The sequence below is a fragment of the Ammodytes marinus genome (genome assembly GCF_949987685.1).
Source record: "Ammodytes marinus genome assembly, chromosome: 12".
Lineage (NCBI taxonomy): Eukaryota > Metazoa > Chordata > Actinopteri > Uranoscopiformes > Ammodytidae > Ammodytes > Ammodytes marinus.
This window is the reverse complement of record NC_137216.1, coordinates 4,973,732-4,999,601: the sequence shown is the minus strand read 5'-3', so window position 1 is coordinate 4,999,601 and position 25,870 is coordinate 4,973,732. Positions and strand designations below refer to the sequence as shown.

Sequence of the window (25,870 nt, the reverse complement as noted above, 5' to 3'; positions counted from 1 at the left end):
CCATAGGAGAATGGTCACTAACAACAAAGAATCTGTGAAAACTATTCACTTTATTGCTAGCTTTTTTTTGTATTTCCCTTTTTCTATGGAATGTGAGTGAGAGATGAACTGAGAGGTGGAGGTCTTATGATGAATTATTGAGTACCAGTAATGCAACGTGAGCCATCCTTGCTCTGTGGCTTGTGTGCATGCATGCGTCTGCCTGTGTGTCTTTGCCTGTGTGTATATTTTTTGAAGATATTGGCTGACTATCCGGTTAAGATATACTTTTTAATTGTGAATTTCTGCTGGTAACATGTTACTTAAAGTGTGAAACGTAATAGGAATTGAATTTTTTATTTTTTTTTTTCCTACTGGCTGGCAGACTGACTCTAAATGCTGTGTGATTTTGACTGCTATATTTATTTTAAGGCAGTTTTTTAAAGAGAAGATATGGATGCCTGATGCCAGCTGCTATTATGGATGAAAGACACACCACCGACTGTTGTTTTGTGTTGTTTCTGTCTCTAGCGGGCGGACAGAGGTGCAGTCCGTGCAGTATGGCAAGGAGAAAGGCATCAAGGACAGAGTGTTTGCCAGGTAATCCACATGAATGACTTGGTATAGCTATGGGGTATATAAACAGCAGGAGAACTTAATTTATTATACCTAATGTTTTATTTTGGCCACAACTGAATTTGTGTCTCGGTTCTGCGCAGATCTCCCAGCAAGCCGTTGGCCAGGAAGCTGCTGGGCGGAGGGAGTGACTGGGAGTCTGTCAGCAGGAACAGCCTATCAGACGAGAGACTGGAGACCCAGAGCCTGCCCACTCGCTCACCGCCTGGGACGCCCAACCAGTGAGTCCCAATTTACAGGGTTCACACCAAGTTGACATTCACTTTAGCTTCCCTTTTTTAGGCATTCGTGGCAGTGGAAAATTTAATTATGTTAAATTATTTAATGTCTAAAAATTACAGCTCTGAACAGAAGATGAATTACACCAATTAAGTGCTCATTTTATTCAGTTAAAGAGTAAAGCCAAATATAGTTGCAAGGCGAACATTCAAGATTTATGAAATTACAATGTGTGATTCTAGAAAAAATACAAATATTGCCATGGTAAGTCACTGTAGTCTGCTGTCTGTTATTAAGAAATCTGTTTTGAAACGATAACTTCTTGTTTTTAATGGGCAGCCAGTTTATAGCCAGCTGCGAAAGTGATATATTTTGCAGCTGGCAGACCAGGCTTTAAGGTAGTTGCTCACATCTGGGCTGTACCAACATCTATGCAGCATGACCTCTGACGTGATTGTCTCTCTCAACAATCAAGAAAACATTGCACATGTCAAGTCTCTCTTCCTGAAGTTTCCATGTATGGGATATTGTTCAAAATGCTTTTATAAAACGTTAACATAAGGCATCAATATAGGGGACAACACTTAATATACAATTGGTAAAATTGTGTTTTAAGTCAGAAGGATTCTGATTTAAGAATCAATTATTAAGAGTTATGCTTCTGAGGATGCATTGGACGCTAGCTTTTTGATACCCAAATCAACAGACACACTCACAAATAAATAAGTTGAGGCTGTATTCCATTTAGTTTAATGTTAAATCTGTTCGCTTGTGTGTTCGTCAGGAACTCAATGTTCGTACAAGAGGGCACGCGATTACGCCCGTCGTCAGTTGGCCACCTGGTGGATCACGTGATCCACACGTCACCCAGCCTGCCTGTCTTCTCCTCCAATCACAAGTCGGCTTCGTCCACACAGGCCAATAGCATCAGCTTAGACTCCACACCGTAAGTACCAGCACTGCTGTATGTTGTCATTCTCCCATGTATTTCTTGTTCTTTCACTGTATTGTTGTTTTTTATGCATATCCCGACCCACTTTCTCTAAAGCTGTTTCTCTTTGGCCAGAAAAAACATCAACGTACGACTTGGTGCCAGGGAATTGTATTTTTACTGTAAATGAACTACCTCATAAATAAATCACAGAACAGCCCTTTAATTTAGAAGTAGACTTTTACTCATCAGTGTTAGTGCCACTCTGTCTGACTGTGCTGCTGAGTTGACTGCTTTTTTAATGTCTGTCTGTGTCTGTGGCTTCTCCCAACAGTTCACACCCTCTCCCTGTGTCACTTAGCGGGCCCCATTGGAAAGACGAACCCTTTGAAAAACAGCTTGTAAAATGTCTTTTAGTGGGTAGCAGGGCGGAGAGGTTGTACAAAAGGGCTGAACTAGAAGTAGGAATTAGTGTGTGTGTGTGTGTGTTTGTGCACGCCTTTTCTTATTGTGCACACACACTATAAAAATATCTGGTGAATTCCATAAACTAGTATAGTTCCACAAGTCTTGTTCCAAAGCCTGAAAGCATTTGAGTAAGATTAAAGTGAGGTGTGAGAGAGTTTTAAAACTCTTCTGTCAGATACAAGGTGGAAAGAAGTGACATGTTTCTACTATAGTGCATCTGATGCATCATTGCTAATGAAAACAGAATACAGTGATATTTTGAATTGGTCTTCTGGTTGGACTTCAGTACTTGCATTACCTCACCACATTGCACAATATTGTTAGCTTAATTGATCAGAAACCATGTGGAATGTAAGGTGGAAAAGCAGGGCAAAAACTTGTTTTGAACTGCAAACAAATTATAAGTCATTTGAATTCTCGAAGCTGTATGATTAAAACCTTGAATCCACTAAATAAATTGCTAAAAATATCAGGTTATTACGTGTGATTGTCTGGCTGGACCCTATTACTATATTTGAGCTAGAAATGAGCAGAAGATGCTTGATTCTTTGTGGTTTGATTGAGATGCGGTGTAGATAGGGGCATGCCTTTGCTGCTGTTGACACAGTGGGAGTGTGTGAATAGAGATGGAAAGGCTGGAACATTTCTCAGTTGGAAATCGGAGTGCTTAAGTAGCATTACAGTGGTAGTTCCGCTGCCTACAAAGCTAAACACACAGGCCAAGCTGTTTGCTCATCGCTCTGTTAGTCAGCCAAAAGATGACATAATCACCTGCTCTCTCTCTTCCTTAGACAGCACACACATTGTCCATGCATATTATACTATTGGCTTAATGTGGTGAGGTGGTCATGTTGGTCATCATTACTGTTTTCAATATCCACTAAGTTTACATCGTTAAGGTGCGAACACACTGCACTCCGCGTGAATGTGCGGCTGGATGCGGGCATAGAGCGGTTCGCGCGGCGCGGCCAGGGCGGCGTGGCGCGGCTAGTTTGTGTTCATTCTTGCACCCCCTTTGGACAAAGGCGGAAGTGTTGTTACTATAGTCCAGGCAAAATAGCGTTTTTCGACAGACAAATTGTAAAAGAATTTTTTTCAGCTCAGATAATTTCTATGAGGTGTCCAGAACAACATACTAAAAGTCCTAAGAAATCCTAGTTGAGGAAATATGTTTAATCCTCATCAATCCGAGATGTGTGCCAATAAGGCGAGACACCAATAAATCCCAATAGGGCTATGTTTTTCCTTTAGTCCTATCAAAATGAAACTTTACACAATGAAAGTATCCATGATAATTAACATTTTTTGTATTGCAAGTTTCTTTGAAAATTAATTGTAATATGCAAATGAGCTATACACTAATCGTACACGCCCAAAATAAACCCAAATAGGCTTAATTTTTTCCTTTACTCCTACCACAATAAAACTTTACATAGTAAAAGTATACTAGAAAAGTCACTTTTTTTGTATTACAAGTTGCTTTTTAAATGCATTTGAATATGCACATGAGCTCCACACTTATTGAATATCCAATCATCCTACTGCCAATGGGTGATGGCGATGCTGTTTTTAGACTGGCCTCTAACCTGAAAAACTGCCTGGCTTACCTGCCAGGGGTATAACAGGTGCCTCTCATGAATTAGATTAACCCCTCCCTTAGCTAGTGTAATTTTTTACTTTTTTCAGTGCCATTCCCTTTCCTATGCCAAATAGACGAGACTGAAATGGCATGGATAGAGGAGATTGTCACACACCTTGGGACCAAGTAACTCCTTTGTCTACTTTATGCACCATACAGTGCTGCTTGAAAGTATGTGAACCCCTTGAGCCTTTATGAATTTTATTTATCAATACCAGTATTTTTTATATGAAATAACAGATTTTTGTTTATCAATTAAACATTTTTCTTTTACAGAAATCAATTGTTAAAACAGATTTAAAAAAATTATTTGCCAACTTTTGTATGTGAAAAAGTTTGTGAACCCTGAGCTGCATTGGTAATCAGGTGGGCCAAATTTGTGATGAAATGGACCAATGTAATAAAGAAATTGGGTGGCACTAGATAAAACAGAGATCAAACCAGGTCAGTGTAGGCCCACCAAAGTGAACCCATACAGATCAGACTTGCCAAAAGGGAAAGACAATCTCAGAGGATCTCAGGAAGAGAGATGTGATGTTGCACATTTGTCTGGGGACAGCTATCAATTAATTTATTTGGTTATTGTGCCATAAACAGCTTGTGTGCATTAAGATCAGCATGATGAAACAAGAGTACTAGCAAGTCTGTGTCATCACCTACTGAGACTGTGTCTTTTGTTCTGGCAGAGGCAATGGCAGTTTGGACAATGAGCACATCTGCATCGTGCTTTGTATGGTTTGTGAAACACCATTTTTTGTCTTACAAGTTTCTTTGAAAATGAATTTTAATATGCAAATGAGCTATACACTTATCAAATATAGGCTACCCAAATTGTATCCGCATAGGCTTAATTTGAACCTTTACTCCTACCACATTAAAACTTTACACAATGAAAGTCTACATGAAAAGTAAAACATTTGTATTAGAAGTTAACTTATAATGGTCAAGGCTTTCCAGAAGGGGTTGGTCGAACGTCAGAACAGGGGTCACATCATACTGCAGAGCTTGAGTTGCCACAAACCTCAATGTTGAGTATATGCAGGATTAATCACTGGGATCAAGATCAATCATTGGAAGGAATGTTACTGAAGCTCTCCCAGGGTGTTCATCTAGAAGATGCAGGATCTGCATCATACCAGACCATGATGGCCTTTGAGAGTGAAGGAGTAGGGATGTCTTCCACAAAACATCCAGCTGTGATGTTTTGTTATCTGCTGGCAACAGAGCCAGTGGCTGATACACAATAGGTTCACGTATAGGAGGAATCATAAAGTACTGAATGTGTATGCGACCAACTGCAGCAATATCTGCAGCAGTCACTTGGATCTTTAAAAGAAAAAATGAAGCCTATGCGAATATATTTTGGGTAGCCTATATTTGATTAGAGTATAGCTCATTTGCATATTAAAATACATTTTCAAAGATAAAAATGGAATATCACAAACCATGCAAAGCACGATGCAGATGTGCTCATTGTCCAAACTGCTATTGCCTCTGCCAGAACAAAAGACACAGTCTCAGTAGGTGATGACACAGACTTGTCAGAACTCTTGTTGCATCATGCTGATCTGAATGCACACGAGCCGTTTATGGCACAAGAACCAAAGAAAGCAACAAAAACAAGACGGATATGGTGCATAAAGTAGACAAAGGAGTTACTTGGTCCCAAGGTGTGTGACAATCTCTTCTTTCTCCATGCCATTTCAGGCTGTGATTCTACGTCTCGTCTATTTGGCATAGGAAAGGGAATGGCACTAGCCTGGAAATCCAGACCTGCCACTAGGCGCTGGCAAGTTAAATGTGCTGCGCCTGTTGGTCTGGGCACTCTCCATTGAAGCTCATTAAATATGTCAAGAAATCCTGAGCTACATTTCAATTGGTTCTATCTGATATGGGCGGGCCAGAGCCCTATGTATGGTGCTCTGGGGCGGACGTAAACGGATGACGACAGTGCGCCGTCGAAGCCGTGATAGTAAACATCAAAGATAGCTGCGGATATGTTGTTTGAGTTTGAGACGGCTTTGGCCTCAACCCTTTACAATTTGGAAGACGGCACTCAATCTTTCATTAGCAAGTAAGAGGAATATTCTGTTTTGCAGACGACCACGGCAAAAGTTAAATTTAACAGTTAATCCCGCTGTTCGCTAAATGAACGGGGCTTAATACGGCACATTGTTCATTGCTCTGATTGGTTGTAGTGCTATCAAATTGCGTGCAGTGGCATTTGAAGAGACAAATCTAATTCATGAGAGGCACCCCTGGCAGGTAAGCCAGGCAGTTTTTCAGGTTTGAGGCCAGTCTAAAAGCAGCATTGCCATCACCCATTGGCAGTAGGATGATTGGATATTCAATAAGTGTGGAGCTCATGTGCATATTCAAATTCATTTAAAAAGAAACTTGTAATACAAAAAAAGTGACTTTTCAAGTATACTTTTACTATGTAAAGTTTTATTGTGGTAGGAGTAAAGGAAACAATTAAGCCTATTTGGGTTTATTTTGGGCATGTACGATTAGTGTATAGCTCATTTGCATATTAAAATCCATTTTCAAAGAAACTTGTAATACAATTTTTTTTTATTTTCATGGATACTTTCATTGTGTAAAGTTTCATTTTGATAGGACTAAGGGAAAAAAATAGCCCTATTGGGATTTATTGGTGTTTCGCCTTATTGGCACACATCTCGGATTGATGAGAATTAAACATATTTCCTCAACTAGGATTTCTTAGGACTTTTAGTATGTTGTTCTGGACACCTCATAGAAATGATCTGAGCTGAAAAAAATTCTTTTACAATTTGTCTGTTTTTTGGCCCAAAAATGGGTTACTTTGCCTGGCCTACTACCCCAGCTCACTACTTCCTGGGTGAGCGTAACCATGACAAAGGCATTAAGAAAAACTATATAAAAATAGCATTCTTTGAACTGATGGTCTTATTTGCCGTTACATGTAATTTATGATCATCAGAGGAAAAATTAGACTGTTTCAGAAATATTTAAAAGTTCCTTGTAGCACCTTTTATTCCATAATCAACATATACTGCTAAAATTGGGCTGGTCTTCACCCTTATCATCATCCAAATAGCACCTGTCGTCATGAGAGATGTAACAGAATTACTCTCTGACTGTATGGGAGTGTTTTTCCAAATACAGATAACCCTTTGGTTTTGTGGAGCTATGGGATCTTAATTTAGTAAAAACCAAATCGATTGGCTTCTGCCATTTTTTCTTTCGGTGAGAATATCAGGCATCTTAACGATGCATATACAAATAACTGTTGTAGTCTGAACAGATATGACTTAAACCTTTTTATGGAAGAGGTAAACTCTCATGGTAAATGAGTGTCATCGGATTTTGAAAATAAAAAGCCATTGAATTTTAAGCACTGAATATTTATGCATTGAAATAATGTATCTGAATGTTTTGCCTCTGAATTTTAAACAACTAATTTTCACCTTTATTTTACAATGTTCTCAAATTCAAAATCAAATATTCAACGTTAAAAAATTCAACGTGCCAAATTCAACTGCAAAATCCCATGTATGAAATTCAGAGTAAAACTTTGGGGACCCAAGGAAGAGCAATCGATCATAGATGCTAGATCGCGTTCAACAAAGAGAGCAAGTGGGAATATTAGCTCGTTGCCTTGGATATCCCTGACTGATGCAGGAAGGCAAATCAGGTTTTAGCCATGTCAAACGGCAACGCAAGTAACGATGGTGCTTCGGTGAGTACAAACATGTTTCTATATATATGCTAGCCATTATATTCTACCCTATATAAAAACATGTTTGTACTCACCCAAGCACCATCCTGGATTCTGGAGTTTTCTGGAGTTATTTCCCTGACAATAACGTACAAATATAAATGAACCCAACATTTCTACAATCAGTTCTATTTTTCAGACTGATGCAGAGCAAAGGATCGCGTCAGAAAATGATTTATAAATCAAAAATGCATGCCAAAAGTATAAGGACCCATGGTGACACCCACGTAACACACACTTTGAATGTCTTACAATCTTCCTTATACAGCTTTTTTGTTGACTTTTACTCATCAAGTCCCTAAGTGACATATACTCAACGTCCTGGTGTGGTGGTAATGTGACAGTCATGTGACTATGTCAGGAAGTGACTTCCCACAAATTGCATTGTGACATGTGCACACAAGTGAAGGACACAGCTCATTTTAAAAAAAATTTTTTTTGTTACTAAAGGTGAGTTTAAACCCATTTAACAATTATAATGCGTTAATAAGGTGTCCTTTATTACATTTAACTTAGTCTGACCATATTTCATGAACAAATTAATGTAGAACAAGTTAGGAAAATATCGCTGTGACGTATACGTCACATCGGGTTTTAGCCTTAAAATATTCTTGGAAATTCTGATGTGACATATTTGTCACAATAACAAGAATGGTAATAAGCCGCTCAATTAGCTACGCTGTTTCAATTATTTTTAATTAATAGATGTTCTTTTGTGCAATTCAAATTACATTTGAACATATATAATAAAAAAATAATTATAAATTATTATGTTATTGATCAAATATATTACAAAACTATTTTTGCATATCTGTAAATAAAACAAACACAATTCACTGTCCTATGCTGGTCCCATTTGAATGTAGTAGGCTAATGGTTTTATTTTTTCTTATGTATGACTGAGAATAAGCACTACACTGTTGAGAATGCACTTGAGATCATCATGGGAGATGAAAGTGAATTTGAAGGCTGCGACGACGATAGCTCGGATGAAGACTCAGATTACACTCCCAACAAAAAAGAAATGGAGAGGGAGTGGTGTGGCGATTCAGACTCTAGTGAATCAAGTGATGCAGATAGATGAAGTGCCACAACCAAACAACGGTTGAAGGAAAAAAACTATTTTCTTGGAGAAAAGCAGGCCTCCCCTGGCAGGCCTAGAGGGCGGGTCCCCTCAAGAAAGTATGTAGTGGGCTCAGGAACTGGACAGTGTTCGTGTGGTTGCTTGAGCGCCTTCAGGAGCTGGTAGCTAGCATGCTGGTTGCTGGAGGCCAGGGACTGGAGCTTGCTGCTGGAGGCAGAGGTCGACTCGGAAGCTGGAGAGCATTGTGGTAATGGAAGGCAATCCAAACTTGCCGGGGGCAGAGGCTTGTAGCTGGGGACCGGGGGCAGAGGCTTGTAGCTGGGGACCGGGGGCAGAGGCTTGTAGCCGGGGACCGGGGGCAGAGGCTTGTAGCCGGGGACCGGGGGCAGAGGCTTGTAGCCGGGGACCGGGGGCAGAGGCTTGTAGCCGGGGACCGGGGGCAGAGGCTTGAAGCCGGGGACCGGGGGCAGAGGCTTGAAGCCGGGGACCGGGGGCAGAGGCTTGTAGCTGGGGACCGGGGGCAGAGGCTTGTAGCTGGGGACCGGGGGCAGAGGCTTGTAGCTGGGGACCGGGGGCAGAGGCTTGTAGCTGGGGACCGGGGGCAAAGGCTTGGGCTTGTGCTGGCAGCTGGGAGACAAACTCAGGAGGGTATAAAAAGCTCTTTGCCCACTCTGGCAGGGACTCCCCAAGCCAAGGCTGTAGCTCCACAGCTTGGCGTGCCAGCGTCAAGGCTGCCTCTCGGTGGTCGAGTGTGGGGCCCTTCTCCCGGGCTTTCTTGAGGCAAGAAATGGTAAATGTTACCTCCTCAAGCTCGACCTCAAAAGATTTGTCTGCTGGGTCCATACTTGGTCTGAGTATTCTGTTACGGTGAGTGGCAGACAGGCAGGCAAGGAGGACTCAGATGCTGACAGTTTCACTAGAAGACTATTTATTCCTTCCAAAAACTCCAAGAGGCGCAAAAAGGCTAGGCACATGAAACACAGGGACAGACTCACCAACAGGTACAATACTCAGACAGGGAACAAAGACACACAGGGAGTTATATACACACACAAGACAGGGCAGACAACGAGGGACAGGTGCAACACATTAGGGGAGGGGGCAGCAATCAAACAAGAGGGAAACTTGACAGGACATGGGGAGGAACAAGACAGACATACCAAAATAAAACAGGAAACACAGGGAACACCAAAACAAGACAAGACAAAGACAGACCATGACAACAGTATCCAATGAGGCAATGTTATGTGATTCTATTCAGTTTGCGCATTTTGTGACGTAAACCAAATCTTCAAAATAATTTGTTAAACAGAACTGTTAAAGTCACAATATTGATATATGTTGTGGAAATGCAAATACAAATGCAAATGTGTGTTACTAAGCAGAAAATCTGTCATGTTGATTCATTTTAAAATAAGGAATACATTTACCATAAATGCCCAATGTGACATATTTGTCACATCACAGATCTTTGACATTATGGGGTAGTATTTGAAAAAAACTTCAGAAATGTGTTCTTTGTGGTCCACTTGGTCTGTGTTATATCCCCCATATTTTTCCTTTAAGGGGAAATGGGTCTGGGTTCTTATGGGTTAACTATCGTTTGGTGGTTTTGAGCGGACATTGTGCTTTATAGCAGCTTTGGTCTTCTCATGTACTTGTGTGAATGATTATCTTTCACTATGTACACTTGTTTGTTTCTGTCTGTGGTCAAGTGTTCAACATTTTCTTTCAGCGATAACAAGACATTTAGAAGAATTGGAAACTTAAGGCAGGGCTAACATGGTCACATTCTGTAAGGACAAGGTTCTATCTTCTTATCCAAGAACCTTGGCTGAGTGGTAGCTTGTATATAGTTGACACTTGCATATCATTTTCACTCATCTGTGTGGGGCTGAGGAAACACTGTAATGCGGGAGGGTGTGTGCGCTGCAGTTGACTTAATCCCGCTGTGCACTGCCCTCCTTCTGACTGCCTGACCCCGTTTTGACCCATAATAAATGCTAGGGTTCCGTGTGTGTACTGAAGACACACAAGTGGAACCCGTAGCAGCAGCCAAAACAAAGGCGATGCTCTTTGACTGGTGCTCGTCCCCCTGAGGAGTGCCTGCACTCAACCTCTCACACACACACACACACACACACACACACACACACACACACACACACACAGTGACACAGAGTAAAATGAGCGGCCCTGAGAGCCTTACCTGACTGGCCGTGTTGTTTCATCATACGCACACTGCCTGCCTTTATTGTCTGGATGATGGAGGAGAGGGGGGCTACCTCTGGCAGCCTTTTATTGAGGTTAATGCATTGTGACTAACACAGTGCTATTAAGCCTCTTGCAATCTCTTTCTCTCTCTCACTCCCCTTTATCTGTTATTCTCCATTTGTTTCTTCTTCTAGCAAAGCAAAGCCCGCCTCTTTCACAAACAGGGCAATCTTCAGCCAGACCATTACTGGTGTGTCTTTTGCTGTGCCTGTTTGTTTGTGTCTTTGGTTTACCACCATATTTAAAGGCCAGGCTGTTTACCCTTGTTCCATCAGCAGGTTCAAAGCCTCTGGAAACTGCTCTAACATAGTAAACATCTGTGTTGGATGTAAAAGTTGGGTGTCTTAAACAGCTTTTACAAAATTCTGATAAAAAAATATCTGTTCATAAATATTATAAATCTAGTTTAAGATCAAGGGCCTATTATGCGTCAGGATTTAAAAAAAAATAATTGTAATAACATTGTTCAGGGCTACGGAGATCAGGCCTATATTGAGTTAAAATGAGAAATAAAACCTAAGGCTTCAAAGAGAGAAGGATTTTTGTTTCTGCTTTTTGGTAATTCTGTGTCTCCAAATTATTCCAGAGAATAGAACTAAATGCTCACATAGGTCACAATTGATGTAGCCTCAGTTTTCTTCTCTAAGTGCACCAGATTGATGAATCATACTTTAAAGGTTCAAATTTTTCTTCTAGGGTGCTCCCCTGGACCCCATTAAAAAGGTCCAGGGTCCCCACCCCAATTTCCCAAATTCCTTTGAGAAAAAACTGTTAAGGGTGTCTGGTCATTAGAAGTCATTAGACCAGGGGTTGTGTCTATGTACAATTAACCTTAAAATCCATCAAAATAAATATTGTGTTATTTGGCGCAGAGAGTCCCAATTGCCTGCAGAAAAAGTAGCCTTGTGCCTTGTTGTTATGCTGCACAAAGTGCCCTTATTTTGCACTGAGCACCTGCCCCCCAAAATGTCTGTGCACGCCATTCATTCCCTCTCTCTCTGTCTGTTTGCCTCTGTCAGGTCTCCAGAGGGGCTAGACGGCCTGCCCCCAGCTCTGCCCCCCAAACAGTTGAGCAGGAAGACCCTGAGCGAGATCATCGCTGCCCACTCCCAGCAGAGCCTCCTGGACAACCACCTCAACGAGATGTATGATGTCCCCGTCAACGCTGAGAAGACCACGGTCAGTATGCCAACACCACACATCAACCCCCGTTAGGTTCTCAAACACTTAGTACCATCCCAATTGCCAAGTTGCATAAAAAATAAATAAAGGTGCATATTTATACACACGTCCTCAGGAGATATCCCTAAATATGTCGTTTGGTACTTGTGTGAATTTGGGTGTAAGGATGTTGTTAATTAATTATATTTTTCATTAACAGACATCCTTATGAAATTATATGTAAACGTATGGTGCCTCCAATGTCTACTTCTCACAATTACAAGTTCTTGTATTTTGTTGAACTAGAGTTTTACCTTAGCAATGTGTCGTAGCGCCGGGAGGGAAAACCTCATCCTAATTTCACAGTAATCAATCCTTCTTGTGTTAACATTTGAAAAAGCCTCCTTTCCCTTTAAAAAATAAAAAGACAAACAATATTCAGTCTCTGCAGCTGTCATCTAGTCTTATAGGCAACCCATTTCCAGCAAAAAGACCAACTCCCACTTATCATTTACCTGGCGAGCATCAAACATACAACAGACAATGTTAGCAATGGGCTGGTGAACATATTTGAACAACATGGCTAAAAGGAGAGTCAATATTGGCCTTTGATTTGTTCGATTACAAACGAATGCTTTTGTTGCTCTGTGTCTGCTGCATTTGAAGTAGGGGATTTTATTTCCTCCCTTTGTTTCTTTTTAGGTTGGCTTGTTTTGATGTTTTCTCTGACCCCTAGTGGCCACTCGTTGATGCTTTGAAGCTCTAAATCCCACGTGTGTAGCTCATAGCCATCGGCGTCGGCAGACCCTTTTCACCGGGGCACGTGCCCCGTTGTGGATCTGCGGTGCCTGGGTATACCTGGGGCACTGATTTTTTAATTAATTAATTTATTTATACCTTTAATTTTTTTTTATTTAAGTCTGACTCATCTGGCAATCTACAGAATGCATGCTTGCATTTTTTTTCTTAAAATAGGCCTATATGCATGGTGCCCCCCTCATTGGCCGGCCGCTGCAATGAAATGTACGTGACGAATGCACACACTGAGGAGAGAATCATTCTCCTTGATATCGACTTTTTGAACCTGTCCAGCACAGCGTCAGCGACCATTCACTCCGGCCGGCGTGAAGTGAAGTAAACAGTAACGGCCTCCACACACATCCTGCGTCTACCTCTGGAGCGCGTCGCGTTACCTTACTGCTGCCTCTCTCGGACTTTTCTGGGACACACATGCAACGTCTCAGCAGCTGCTGCTGCTGCGCTGCTTCTAAAAGCCCTATCTTTCTACATAGAGTTTTCATAGATAATTCCCATTAAAAATGAAGTTATTTCATGTCATCTATGATGCATATGATTTATATTGAGTCTGGACAGTAATCCGTTCGCCCCATTGCCATTTAAAAACATTTTTTTGCCATATTTTCGCTTGTTGGAAGTTTTATTTTGAAGGGGACACACCAGGAAATGGTGAAACTACAGCGAAAGCTGCCAGTATGAAGTCAATATGACTCTCAGCAGAGTATTTCAAAAATCACTTTACTGATTTATACGGGAGAGAGAGAGGGGGGTGTGGTCGGGGAAGAAGAAGGCCGTAGACACAGATAGAGCAACGGAAAACTGTTGCGCTCATCATGATCTTTTTTATTTCTTCACTATATTGGATCTCTATATGTGTCATTTATCCAAAAATGAAATGCCAGAACTAATTGAAAATTAGGTTTTAAATCCCTCAGATTTTGATTGCACAATTAAATCGTGAAATAAAGGGATTATTCGCGTATACGACTGAGGGATGTTTTATTTTGAAATAAACACACCGGGTAAACGTGTAAGTGAATGCTGCTGGTATGACTGTCAGCAGAGTATTTCTCTATCAGTTAAAGCACAGAGACGCGAGAGAGACGCGCTGCTCTCAGAAAATAAATAGGCGAGCCTCCTGAGGTGAAGGGGAGCGTCGCTGCAGACGTGCCTCCGACGCGCCTGCAGTGCGCAGTGCGTCTGAGGTTGGATGTGTGCTCGCTCTACGTTGATTTCTGTGACAAAAAGTCAGACGCAGACGCGAGGTAGACGCGCAGTAGAGGTAGGATGTGTGTGGGGGCCGTAAGCGTTACATTTTTATCCTCTGGAAGCATAGAATGTCTAACAGCTGCAGTTGTGAAAGGACATTCAGCGTACTGAGACGCCTTCACACTTGGTTGAGGAGCACAATGGGGCAAGATAGGCTTCATCATCTTGCCATCATGTCGGTTGAGCGAGGAGAACTCTCCAAATTAAGCCAGTCACAATTGATCGACAGCTTCGCAAAAATGAAGCAGAGGCGCTACCGTTTACTGTTAAAAAAATGAACAGCTCCCCTATCTTTCTGGCCATGATATACACACCTCATAGGATCATCACCATCACACCATCATAGGATGGTCTGAAATAGAAATGATCAACACAGACATGTATGTATGTAGAGGTGTTTTTTTGTTTTTCCTTTTACAGTTGCACATTTCAAGTTTTCAGTTTTCAAGTTCATGTTTGCTGACAGATATTTAATGAAGATACGCTTTATGATAATAAATAAGTGCTATAAAATATTTGCTCGCGTGCTTGCATTAATTATCTGTGCCCATGCTTTTTTTAAATAAATAATTGCCCAAAATTTTTTTAGCTCGCGCGCTTCGCGCGCGAGCATTTCTTTTGGTGCCCTATTGTGCCCCTGTATGGTATTGGGTGAGCTGACGCCCCTGCTCATAGCCTGTATGTAGAAAGCAAAAGCAGTGTATTCATTTGATGCATTTCATGACCCCCTTTGCTCTTGCAGCTGAATGGAGTGGTTCCTCATGATAACCTGGTCCTGATCAAGATGAGACCTGACGAACACGGACGCTTTGGCTTCAATGTCAAGGTGAGAGCCGCCATTGGTCTGGGTCACAGTAGGAAAGAGTCTGTTTAATGGTCAAAAGCCCTGACACACGTTGTCGCTATGCATTAACCACAAGTTCCATTATCCTTGCATAAAATGTTATCTCTTCCCTTAAAAGAAAGGAATTGTGTGCCAGGCTCAGCGCTGTTAACTGATCTGGCCTACACGTGTGTCTGTGTGTCTCCAGGGTGGAGCCGACCAGAAGATGCCCATCATTGTGTCTCGAGTAGCTCCGGGAACATCTGTAAGTCAACATCCATTCTGAATAGTTAATAGATAATGGACAACCACTATATTTACTTTCACCTGTGCTGAGGTTATGGATATACCAAATACAGCTTCCAAAAATGTCCAATATTTTAGCATTTTCAGCATGTGACAACATTTTCTTAATCTAAAGCTGTTGCTAAAGTCTCATAGTGACCATTGTCCGTTGGTGTGTTCCCTGTCCCTCCCTCAGGCTGACCTGTGTGTGCCTCGCCTTAACGAGGGCGACCAGGTGGTCTTAATTAACGGGCGGGACATCTCTGACCACACCCACGATCAGGTGGTCATGTTCATCAAGGCCAGCTGTGAGAGCCACTCCGGGGAGCTCATCCTATTGGTCAGACCAAATGGTGAGTTCTTGCCATTGGTTGGATATTGGATTGAATATATATATTCCCGTTATTTAGTCCACCTCCTGTGTACTTCAGCCTGTGAGGAAAACTGCAGAACAAAACACAAGCAACCCGGGGCGCCCTTAGCTCAGTTAGTAGGGCGTCTGCCCCCCCACCCCCATGTCACTCCCCTCTCTGCACCATTTCACCTCTGTCTCTTCAAAACTATCAATAAAGCATGAAAAATTACAAAAAATATATAAAAATCAAAACAAAAAACACAAGCAACACAAGCGTGCTTTGTTTCAGTAACTCTCCAGGTTTGTGTGTAAAGTTCTTCCTCATTTCCAAACAAGTAACGACTAGCTGCTCTCAAGCTAGGGATGTACAAACTCAGGTTTGGCTCAGGAATGTAAATCGGTTGCTATAGAAACATCTCTAAGGCCCATTACTACAGATGAGCCGCGCACACCCTCGCTTTGTGTTGAGATCCTCCAAGAGAATGACCCAAATGTCCCTGTGTGTTCCTCACAGATAGTTTGCTCTCTTATCATTTGACCTTATAGTATTAAACTTTGTCATATTTCACATTATACTCTATGTTTTTCATTTGGTTCAGGCAGCTACATTACATCTGGCAGTTACACGGTGTACATACGTAGGTCCATCTAATCTCTATGTAACAACTACTTCATGTGTGTCTGATATAGTGATGTGCAAATTTCCAATTGAGTGATAACGAAGTAAAGTGTAACACATGGACAGCCTGTGCAGCCCACTATGGAATATTACCAGCTTCACACCTGGCCGCTGCTTTTGATTCTTCCTCTGGTCTTTTCTGCACTGCACTGCTCAGTCTCAATTTGTCACTTTAAAGTAGGAGGATGTACAGTATAGATTTGCTTTCTGTTCATCTCAGCTAAATGTATTCCCCATGTAGAAAGCTTGCATAGCATATTCCTTATATCAGCATTGGTGAGGTGGGAGGGGATCTTTTTAAAATATGACGAAACATGGAAATTCTTGGTATCCTAACTGGGTCAAAGAGGGATTTATTCTCTGCATTCTATCCTCTCTTACATCACAGAAGATCATGTCAATTCACATAACTTGATTTTGCTTTGTTTTTATGACATTTCTCCACATGATTTCTTCCACACATATATTCCTATAGTGGAGAGCATTGGTTGTGATGTTGAGCATTTCTTAATCCTGGATGGTTTTTTCTTCATTATAAGATAAATCAAGTCCCCCGGGCCCGAGCCTACTTAAACAGCTGTGTGTGTGTCTGTGTGTGTCTGTGTGTGTGTGTGTGTGTGTGTGTCTGTGTACGTTTGTGTGTACATAAACCATGACATATTTCCTCTCTGTCCCTTTCAGCCATCTATGACGTGGTGGAGGAGAAGGTGGACTCTGAGCCTGACTTCCAGTACATCCCTGAGAAGTCTCCCCAGGACCCTGCCCAGCTAGACCAGCATGCTCTGAGGGACTCCATGGTCACACTGAAGGAAGGCCTGAACAGTGGATTCATACTGGCACAGTTTGATGTAAGGGGGCAAGAGACATAGAAACTGTGAATGCATATTCGACCATTTTATTTATTTTTTTGCAAGTGTAGTTTACCTATTTGCACTGGTGCGAGTGCATGAACATGTTAATTTGCCGCGCGTCAGCACCACACCGGCAACTGAGGAACACACATATTGTTTGCTCCCGTGAGCAGATGAGACGCGAGCCTCTCCAGAGCGGGTGAGACAGCTGCATGTTAAATGAAAACCTCAAGCGTCTTTGAGTGCCTTGAAAAGCGCTATATAAATCCAATCCATTATTATTATTATTTCTGTCGCTGGTGCACCAGTAAAAACTCATCATGTGAGGGTGCGACAAGTAGGTAGCACAAGTGCTACTAGTTAAAAAATTTAGTCTAGAGCCCTGGCATTTAAAGCTCACATAGAGATGCACACACACTGTTCACGTTGTAGGTGAATGAGGTATTTTTGATTTGATTTGTTGGTTTAATCTTGTTGAGCACTTGTCACACATTTCCTTCCTTCTTCACATTCCGACATGTTTGTCCTTTTAACATAATCACTTTGCAGCTTCCTGTTTAAGCTCTGTATTGGGCTTTAAGTGAAGAAGAATGTTGGATTGGACACACACACACACACACACACACACACACACACACACACACACACATACTAATGCAAACAGTGGTTTTGAGTGTGTTTTGTAAACTTGAGTTCATAGTTTGTAGGACACATATTCTTCATGCTATCACAACTTTAATACACTCTTGTGTTTCTTATTTTCCAGCAACTGTACAGGAAGAGGCCGGGGATGACCATGTTGTGTGCCAAATTACCTCAGAACGTTTCCAAAAACCGCTACAGAGACATCTCCCCTTGTACGTGACTGCACACTGTTTCTTTTGGCTCGTGTGTTGTAAACGTGTACCGACATAAACCTTTTTGTTCTTTCCGTTACACCATCTCTCTTTCTTGATGTGTAATCTTAACCCCATCTTCTGGCCTCTCTTTCTCTCCCTTTACAGACGATGCCACGCGGGTTATCCTGAAAAGCACAGAGGACTACATCAATGCAAACTACATCAATGTGAGTTTGTTTCTCTCCTCCTATTTTCCCCCTTTCATCTTCCCTGTGTGTTTTTGACTTGTTTGAGGCGCGGTGGGTGGTCTGTTATGCTAACTATCCAAACACATGTCGAAACAATATGGCGGCCGTACTGGTGAACACATTAACCACCATTGGCTTTACAAGGGAATGAACAGTTTAAGTTAATAGCAAAGCATATGGACGTTTAGACCGTAATTTTCTCTTATTCATTTTAGCCCTTTTTTGAAACCTATAACGTAACAGGCTGTTTAAGTAATGCTAGTTTGGAATTCAGTTTCCTTTTCTTTTTTTTTATACCCTGTAAATGCCGTACTGAATATGGTTTAAGTAGTCAGTATTTAAAAATACTCCTGATTTTAAGGACTAAAAATAGTTTTGTAGTTGTAGGATTTTTATTTCTCTGACTTTATGTATGATCATTGTTAGGGTCCAGGACATCCGCCCTGTGTCTCACTTGTATAGCAGTGATTCTTGAGAAGTGGGACAAAACAGGGTGCAATGTTGAAAAAATAGAAACCCTAGGTTTAGGCAAATTAAATGACAAATTTAAATGTGTGTTCATAGTAACAGCTGCCCCTTACTTTGCCTGATTTTATTACATTTTAATGCATTATCTGATGGTGTTGACAAAAAATGGGGACACCACTTAGAAACCTTATAAAACATAAATGTGTTGTAGAAAGACAGTTTTTATTTATATGAGAGATTATTGTTATACGTGTTGCTTTTGATGAGAAAAGCTTATTTTGTTCATTAAAGTTCATTTTTAATAGCTTTAAAAGCTATCAACTGAGCTATGGGCGCCCCCCAAATATTTTTATTTTTAAACATAACTGCAGTGACTATTGCAAGACGGTCTTTTGTCCCGCTTCTCAAGAATCACTGATAGTCAACCCTTAAAATCCACCAATGCATTTTGTCATCATTTACATGGTATATTATCCCTGCTGCTTATTGACAGTCTGATGGTGCCCAGGCATAGTTAACAATGGCAAGACGTGAAGTTTTCCTCACGTTTAACTTCTGCGTTCTCTGTGTGTGAAGTGTTTTGGTATTCATACTGTAACCTGTGATTATTTTTGCTCTGAGGGTAGTAGTTTTCAGAGGTGATCAAAAGAATGTCTCCTCGACAATCTGGGTTTATTAATGTCAAGGAGAAGTCATAAATTAATGAGATATTCACAGCAGTGCTCTTAAGTCGTCGTTAAAATATGTGCAATAATTATACTTCTGTCAATATAAGGTTGTCGGCTTTTTGTGTTATTCAATTTAGAGTTGAATGTTAGAATGATATTACTTCACCCGACCTTGTGAGTGACTCATGGGCTTATTCAGAAAGGAGACCCACCGCTGTTAACTGGAAAGCATGTTTAAGTATTGAGCAGCACGGCTGAAGTGTTTAGACCTTTTGTCTGAGAACTGTAAATATTTAGCTCTACTCTGCACTTCTGAAAAACACACATAAAGCAAATCCATTCAATTGAAAACAATGGGTAAGAGCTGTAAAATGAGATCATTGCAACCTAATATCTCTGTCTGTCTGTCTGTCTGTCTGTCTGTCTGTCTGTCTGTCTGTCTGTCTGTCTGTAGATGGAGATTCCAGCCTCCAGTCTGATAAACCGCTACATAGCATGCCAGGGACCACTGCCCAACACCTGCCCTGATTTCTGGCAAATGACATGGGAGCAGGGCTCATCCATGGTGGTCATGCTGACGACGCAGGTCGAGAGGGGACGGGTATGTTGAAAAAAATCAATAAAGACGACGACTGTAAACTGAAGCATGTTCAAACAATATATGTGGTATCGCTGACAAAGTATTACAAGCAAACATAAACAAAGGGCTGCATTGCGTTGAATGTAGCTCGCCTGATAAAACCCAGGTTTTCATCCATAGAACATTCCTTGTTCTTATACTGACAACAAAATTGCTGTCTATCCTGAAACGCATGTCTATGTGATATCATTTCACTTTTAGAAGGTTTCATTATTTGAAACACACTGCAAAAATGAGTTTCCTGTAACTTGTGTCTGTTCATGCGTTGCCTTAAGCTAGTAAAAGCCGTGTTACTGTGAAAACAATAGAACTAAGATTGCATAATCATCAACGCAGCTGTGAGAAACGCGCATAGTTTGCCAATAGTGTTTATGTGTCAAAGGACAGGCCATTGACAGGACATTGTAAGAATCATAACACAAACCGCAGATTTTCTTGACTGCAGATGGACTGAGCGTTTTGCATATGCTTTACATTTTTGAGAATGAAACACAATAGGAAGGAACAGGTGGCTAAATGAAGAGTTAAGAGGATCTATTCCAGTGCACAGCCTGACCCTGTAACCCCTGAGCTTAGAACAGCAATAGTGAGCGGGTTAAGTCAATCAACTGCTGAGTAGTAAACAGAGCGCTCTTGTCTGTGTTACTAGGTAAAGTGTCACCAGTACTGGCCCAATCCAGACATCAGCACCACCTATGGAGACTTCACTGTAACGTGCCACAACGAAGAGGGTAACTCTGCCTTCCTGGTCCGGGAGATGACCCTCACCAACACACAGGTACCCACTCATGCACACACAAACACAGGCATACACACACACACACACACTCACACACGTAAACACACACACACACACAGGTAATCACACGCGAACACAAACACAGGCGCACACACACAAAGACAAACACACACACACACACACAATTTGAACAGAGAGGGACATGCATACAAAAAGTCTGAGGGTGTGTGTTGAAGGCGGGATAGATGGACCCAGAGGAGGTGTGTTGCCATAGTGACCAGTGTGGGCTGTTCTTTTTCTGGCTGCTGCATGCGGGCCACGGATTGGGATCTGGTAACCATGGCAACCCAACCGCCCCAGTCAAGTCACATTGCTTAAAAAAGAGAGAGAAAGAGAAAGAGGGAGAGAGAGAGAGAGAGGGAGAGGAGGAAGAGTGGGCCGAAGAGTGTCATTTCTGTCTTTTATTTGATGTCCAAACCTTTTGATGCTTTCAGTCGCCCTCCGAAACGTTTGGACTCTATTTGTACTTGGCATTCCTCTAAACCCAGGTTTGTTTTTGGGTGCACAACAGCTTGACATTATTTATTCTGAGCTGTTCCATCTAATCCATGTAACATGGCCGCCATACATGCTGGTTTTGAGGACAGAAAGGCTCATTTAAATGTAACTGTTACTGGAGGATCAGCAGTTTTTTATCTGACTGTCTGTGTTTTCCTGATTACTTGTGTGTGTTGCCCATGCACCATGACCTTTTACATATATGGCTGTAGGAGGAGGCATTAGCATTCTCCTCTGCCTGTCATTGTTGCTATGGAGATATATGTGTTACCATGGTGACGCAGCGAGGCAATATTTAAGACCAACCCAGGGGCTCTGACACATGACACGACGGCCAGCAGTTAGGTGTGTGTGTGTGTGTGTGTGTGTGTCTGCGCGCGCGCGTGTGTGTGTGTGTGTGTGTGTGTCACGTGTGTTATTTTCTGATCACTGAAGGGACATTATATACATGCTACAGCATCCAGTGCGTCTGCTTTTTTCTTCCCCTTTTTGAATGAACAAAAGATAAAGTGTGACATCATTTATTTATTGTGGGATCATGGCGGCAACATAGAATGTGCGTTTTTGGAGTAAGACCACAACAAATATTTCCAAATAACATTTGGTGTTTCATAAAAAGGAAAGGAACAGTGTGAATCACCGAATGCAAAAAAATGCGACCACTGTTTTGTTATTCACACTGCCTGTTTCATAACATGTTAAAAGGCCATTATTACACAATGAAAGATGCTAGGAGGTCGCCCACGTGAAATACAATAACCGCTGTTGGGTTCTGAGTGATAGCTTGACTGGTGAGAGTGAATGAGTGTTTGTTTACAAGGGCTCAAGTGAAGAAGCCATTGTATTCTAAAAGACAGTACATGATAATATCAAATGAAGACATGTTTTATTTGCTCCCCCTTTGTGTGTGTGTGTGTGTTTAGAGTGAGGAGCAGAGAGAGCTGACCCAGATTCAGTACGTGGCTTGGCCAGACCACGGCGTCCCTGACGACTCCACTGACTTCCTGGACTTTGTGTCTCTGGTGCGGACCAAACGGGCCGGACAGGACCAGCCTATGGTGGTACACTGCAGGTATACAGTCGGTCTCTATTGAACTATTTGAAGTAGTGAACCCATACTAGACTGTTTAGTGTGTTGAAGTAGTCAACCCATACTAGACTGTTTAGTGTGTGGTTTGATGTCCATAGACTTGGCATAGTCTGACCCGCAACTATAGGGTCGATGGTTCGATCCCCAGTCTCCCCGCCACATGTCTAAGGGTGTATTCACACATGCTGTGTTTAGTTCGGTTGAAACGAACTCAGGTGCACTTCCACCTTCGGTGCGCATCTTTCAGACAGGTGTGAATACAGCAATCGCACTCGGGGGCGGACCAAACAAACGCTCCGAGACCCAGCTGAAGAGGTAGTCTCGATGCGCTTCAAAACGCACTCTGCTGCAGTTCGTTTGTGGTGTGAATTTGGCCGGACTCGATCCGACCCAATTGCAGGAAGCACTGCGCCTTTTCTTTCTTTTCTTTTTTAATAAATCGCCATCAGCTTCACATTATGGGAAAGTGTTGTTGTCGCCATTGTTAGGAAGATTAGTTGTGGTTTGACCGGGAGCCCCGAGCGAAAATATTACATTTGATAATGATGCGTGCGGATCAGCGATCAGATGGAGAGGAGCGTCTCCCGTAGCCTACAGTGCCAACAGGTTCACGCTGCGCTTTGCATGAAGTGTGTGTTTTTATTGTTCTTCCCAACGGGACCGTCAATACTGTCCCCGTGTCAGTTTGGTGCTGAACTGCGCCGAACTGACACCCAGCTGATACACAGCTTAATCAGCTGTGTTTCAGTTTGAGCCTATTCTTCACGCGAGTCGCGCGTCCAGCAGCAAAAATACAGTAAAAATGATGTTTCACATCGTAGGCTAGAAGCCACATAACGTGGCATTGTCATAGGGCTACATATTATAAACATATGAAACAACAATAATTAGATTTTTTTCTTCTTTATTTATAGGCTAGATGTAGGCATTTTTATTATTTTTAACTCCATATTATATCAATGATAAATTCGCAGTTTTTACTTCGTTCTTCCTGCTTCTCTCCACCCCAGAATGTCTGTCCAATGAATGAATGACCTTAGATCACGTGTGGTTTTGCTTCGTAATGCTGGTTCACTTGCAAAAGGGGCAATATGAAAGTGGACCACACCAAACAAAAAAATCCAAATTCTATTTGGTCTGGACCAAAGCAAGTGAACTAACGGACTTTCCATGTGTGAATACACCCTAAGTGTCCCTGAGCAAGACACTGAACCCTAAAATGTCTCCTGATAGTTAGCCAGCACCCTGCCTGGTAGCTGCTGCTATCGGTGTATGAATGTATACTCCAGTTGTAAGTCGCTTTGGATAAAAGTGTCTGCTAAATGACATGTAATGATGTAATGTCTGCTATCCGTTGTTTTCTTTCTCCAGTGCGGGTATCGGTCGGACGGGGGTTCTGATCACCATGGAGACGGCGTTGTGTCTAATGGAGTGCGGTCAGCCGGTGTATCCTCTGGATATCGTGCGCACCATGAGAGACCAGAGGGCCATGATGATACAAACACCTGTATGTACTAAGGCTGCTAGAACATGTACATGATGATACAAACACCTGTATGTACTAGAACATATACATGATGATACAAACACCTGTATGTACTAGAACATATACATGATGATACAAACACCTGTATGTACTAGAACATATACATGATGATACAAACACCTGTATGTACTAGAACATATACATGATGATACAAACACCTGTATGTACTAGAACATATACATGATGATACAAACACCTGTATGTACTAGAACATATACATGATGATACAAACACCTGTATGTACTAGAACATATACATGATGATACAAACACCTGTATGTACTAGAACATATACATGATGATACAAACACCTGTATGTACTAGAACATATACATGATGATACAAACACCTGTATGTACTAGAACATATACATGATGATACAAACACCTGTATGTACTAAGGCTGCTAGAACATGTACATGATGATACAAACACCTGTATGTACTAAGACTGCTAGAACATATGATGATACAAACACACCGATAAAGAACACCACCAATTCCTGTGAAATAGTTAGGTAGTACACCTTTAAAGAAGTACGGGAGACCGGGGTAAGTAGGCACACTTTTTACTCTAGTGAGAATTGCTCATCACCTAAACATCTTTCAATAGTCATTCCTACATTAAATTGAAGCTTAAGGTGTTGGCTTGAAATGTGACCCCCTCACTTTTTCTAACTTATTGTAATAAAGAAGAAATTTACCATCAAAGACACTCTAACACATTGTGACAACCAACCCTATCAAGGGGTCGGTTGTCACACACTATGGGGTTGTGTGTCACAATGTTATCTTAATGGGAAAAATCTTAAAAAGAAGGCAAGAAAGCAGAACTAAATTTGAAAGTTTAATTTCATTGTCAAGTTGAAAAATAGGCCTACATAACTGTATGCATCTTAACACAAAAATGAGCAAGGAATAAACAAAAAGGAAATCCATATTAAGACCAACCTACTGTAACAACATAAAGAACAAAACAAAAAGGTCTAACAATAATAGCCTACTCAACAACGATACATACATTCACTATCTGAGTTACAGTGATGGCAAATGTAGGGTCTGCTCACTCTAACTAAGCAGAGATTGTGTGCCCACTGGTTGCACATACAACACTTCTCCCATACCTCCCCTGAACGGGTGCTGGAGAACGTTCCCATACAAACCAAACACAAACTATCATCTTCATCTGATGAAGATTCCTCCTCCTGTCTCTTTCTCTTCTGTTTCTTCTTCCCCAGCTGGGGTGGAGTGCACTGGGGTGCAGTAGTCTTGGTAACTGGTCTAGTTTGGGATGCACTGGGTCGTTTTGATTTTTTTTGCCCTTTCTCTCTTTTGCATGCTAGCTGCCTTTCCTGCTTTATTCTGTCCTTCTCTGGGGTGTCAGTGAGGATACAGCTTGACATTTTCTTTTGTTATTGGGTTCCTTTCCTGGCTGCACCCTTTGGATAACATGTGACAACCAACCCCCCACAAAATGTGACTACCAACCCCAACTGGAATTTCTTGCTAGCATCAAGGCCAACAACCATCTGACAACTAATTAGCTTGCTAAAAACAATCTAAACTATAGCTTACTCTTCACACTTTTTTAGGGTAACAAGTGTTTTGTTATAAACCCATTGTGTAAAAGCCTAGAAGAAAAATACTGAGGAGCTAAATATTTTCAATTTGACATGAAAACCACTAACAGTCCTCTCACCTCACATTTAGCAGTCTAACTCCAAGGAAGACTATGTAGGTGACCTCTGATCCCAGTTGTGGATATTTACATACCAAAATTTAACAGACAGCACCTTCTGGTTTCAAGATATAACGATTGTGACAACCTACCCGTGTGACATATTACCTGTTCTCCCCTAATCA

General features: G+C 41.6%; 1 protein-coding gene across 1 annotated transcript in view; it reads left to right on the top strand.

Annotated features, from left to right (window-relative positions):
• ptpn4a (protein tyrosine phosphatase non-receptor type 4a) overlaps positions 1–25,870 on the top strand; it is an 88,689-nt gene that overhangs the window by 58,388 nt on the left and 4,431 nt on the right. The window contains exons 13-26 of the mRNA XM_080038221.1: positions 511–579; positions 699–836; positions 1,619–1,780; positions 12,013–12,172; positions 14,964–15,047; positions 15,253–15,309; positions 15,526–15,682; positions 17,045–17,211; positions 17,981–18,071; positions 18,219–18,280; positions 19,892–20,038; positions 20,727–20,855; positions 22,298–22,446; positions 23,836–23,971. Of these exons, the coding sequence (XP_079894347.1) occupies positions 511–579; positions 699–836; positions 1,619–1,780; positions 12,013–12,172; positions 14,964–15,047; positions 15,253–15,309; positions 15,526–15,682; positions 17,045–17,211; positions 17,981–18,071; positions 18,219–18,280; positions 19,892–20,038; positions 20,727–20,855; positions 22,298–22,446; positions 23,836–23,971 (1,708 nt within the window). The remainder of the gene's footprint in view (positions 1–510; positions 580–698; positions 837–1,618; positions 1,781–12,012; positions 12,173–14,963; positions 15,048–15,252; positions 15,310–15,525; positions 15,683–17,044; positions 17,212–17,980; positions 18,072–18,218; positions 18,281–19,891; positions 20,039–20,726; positions 20,856–22,297; positions 22,447–23,835; positions 23,972–25,870) is intronic.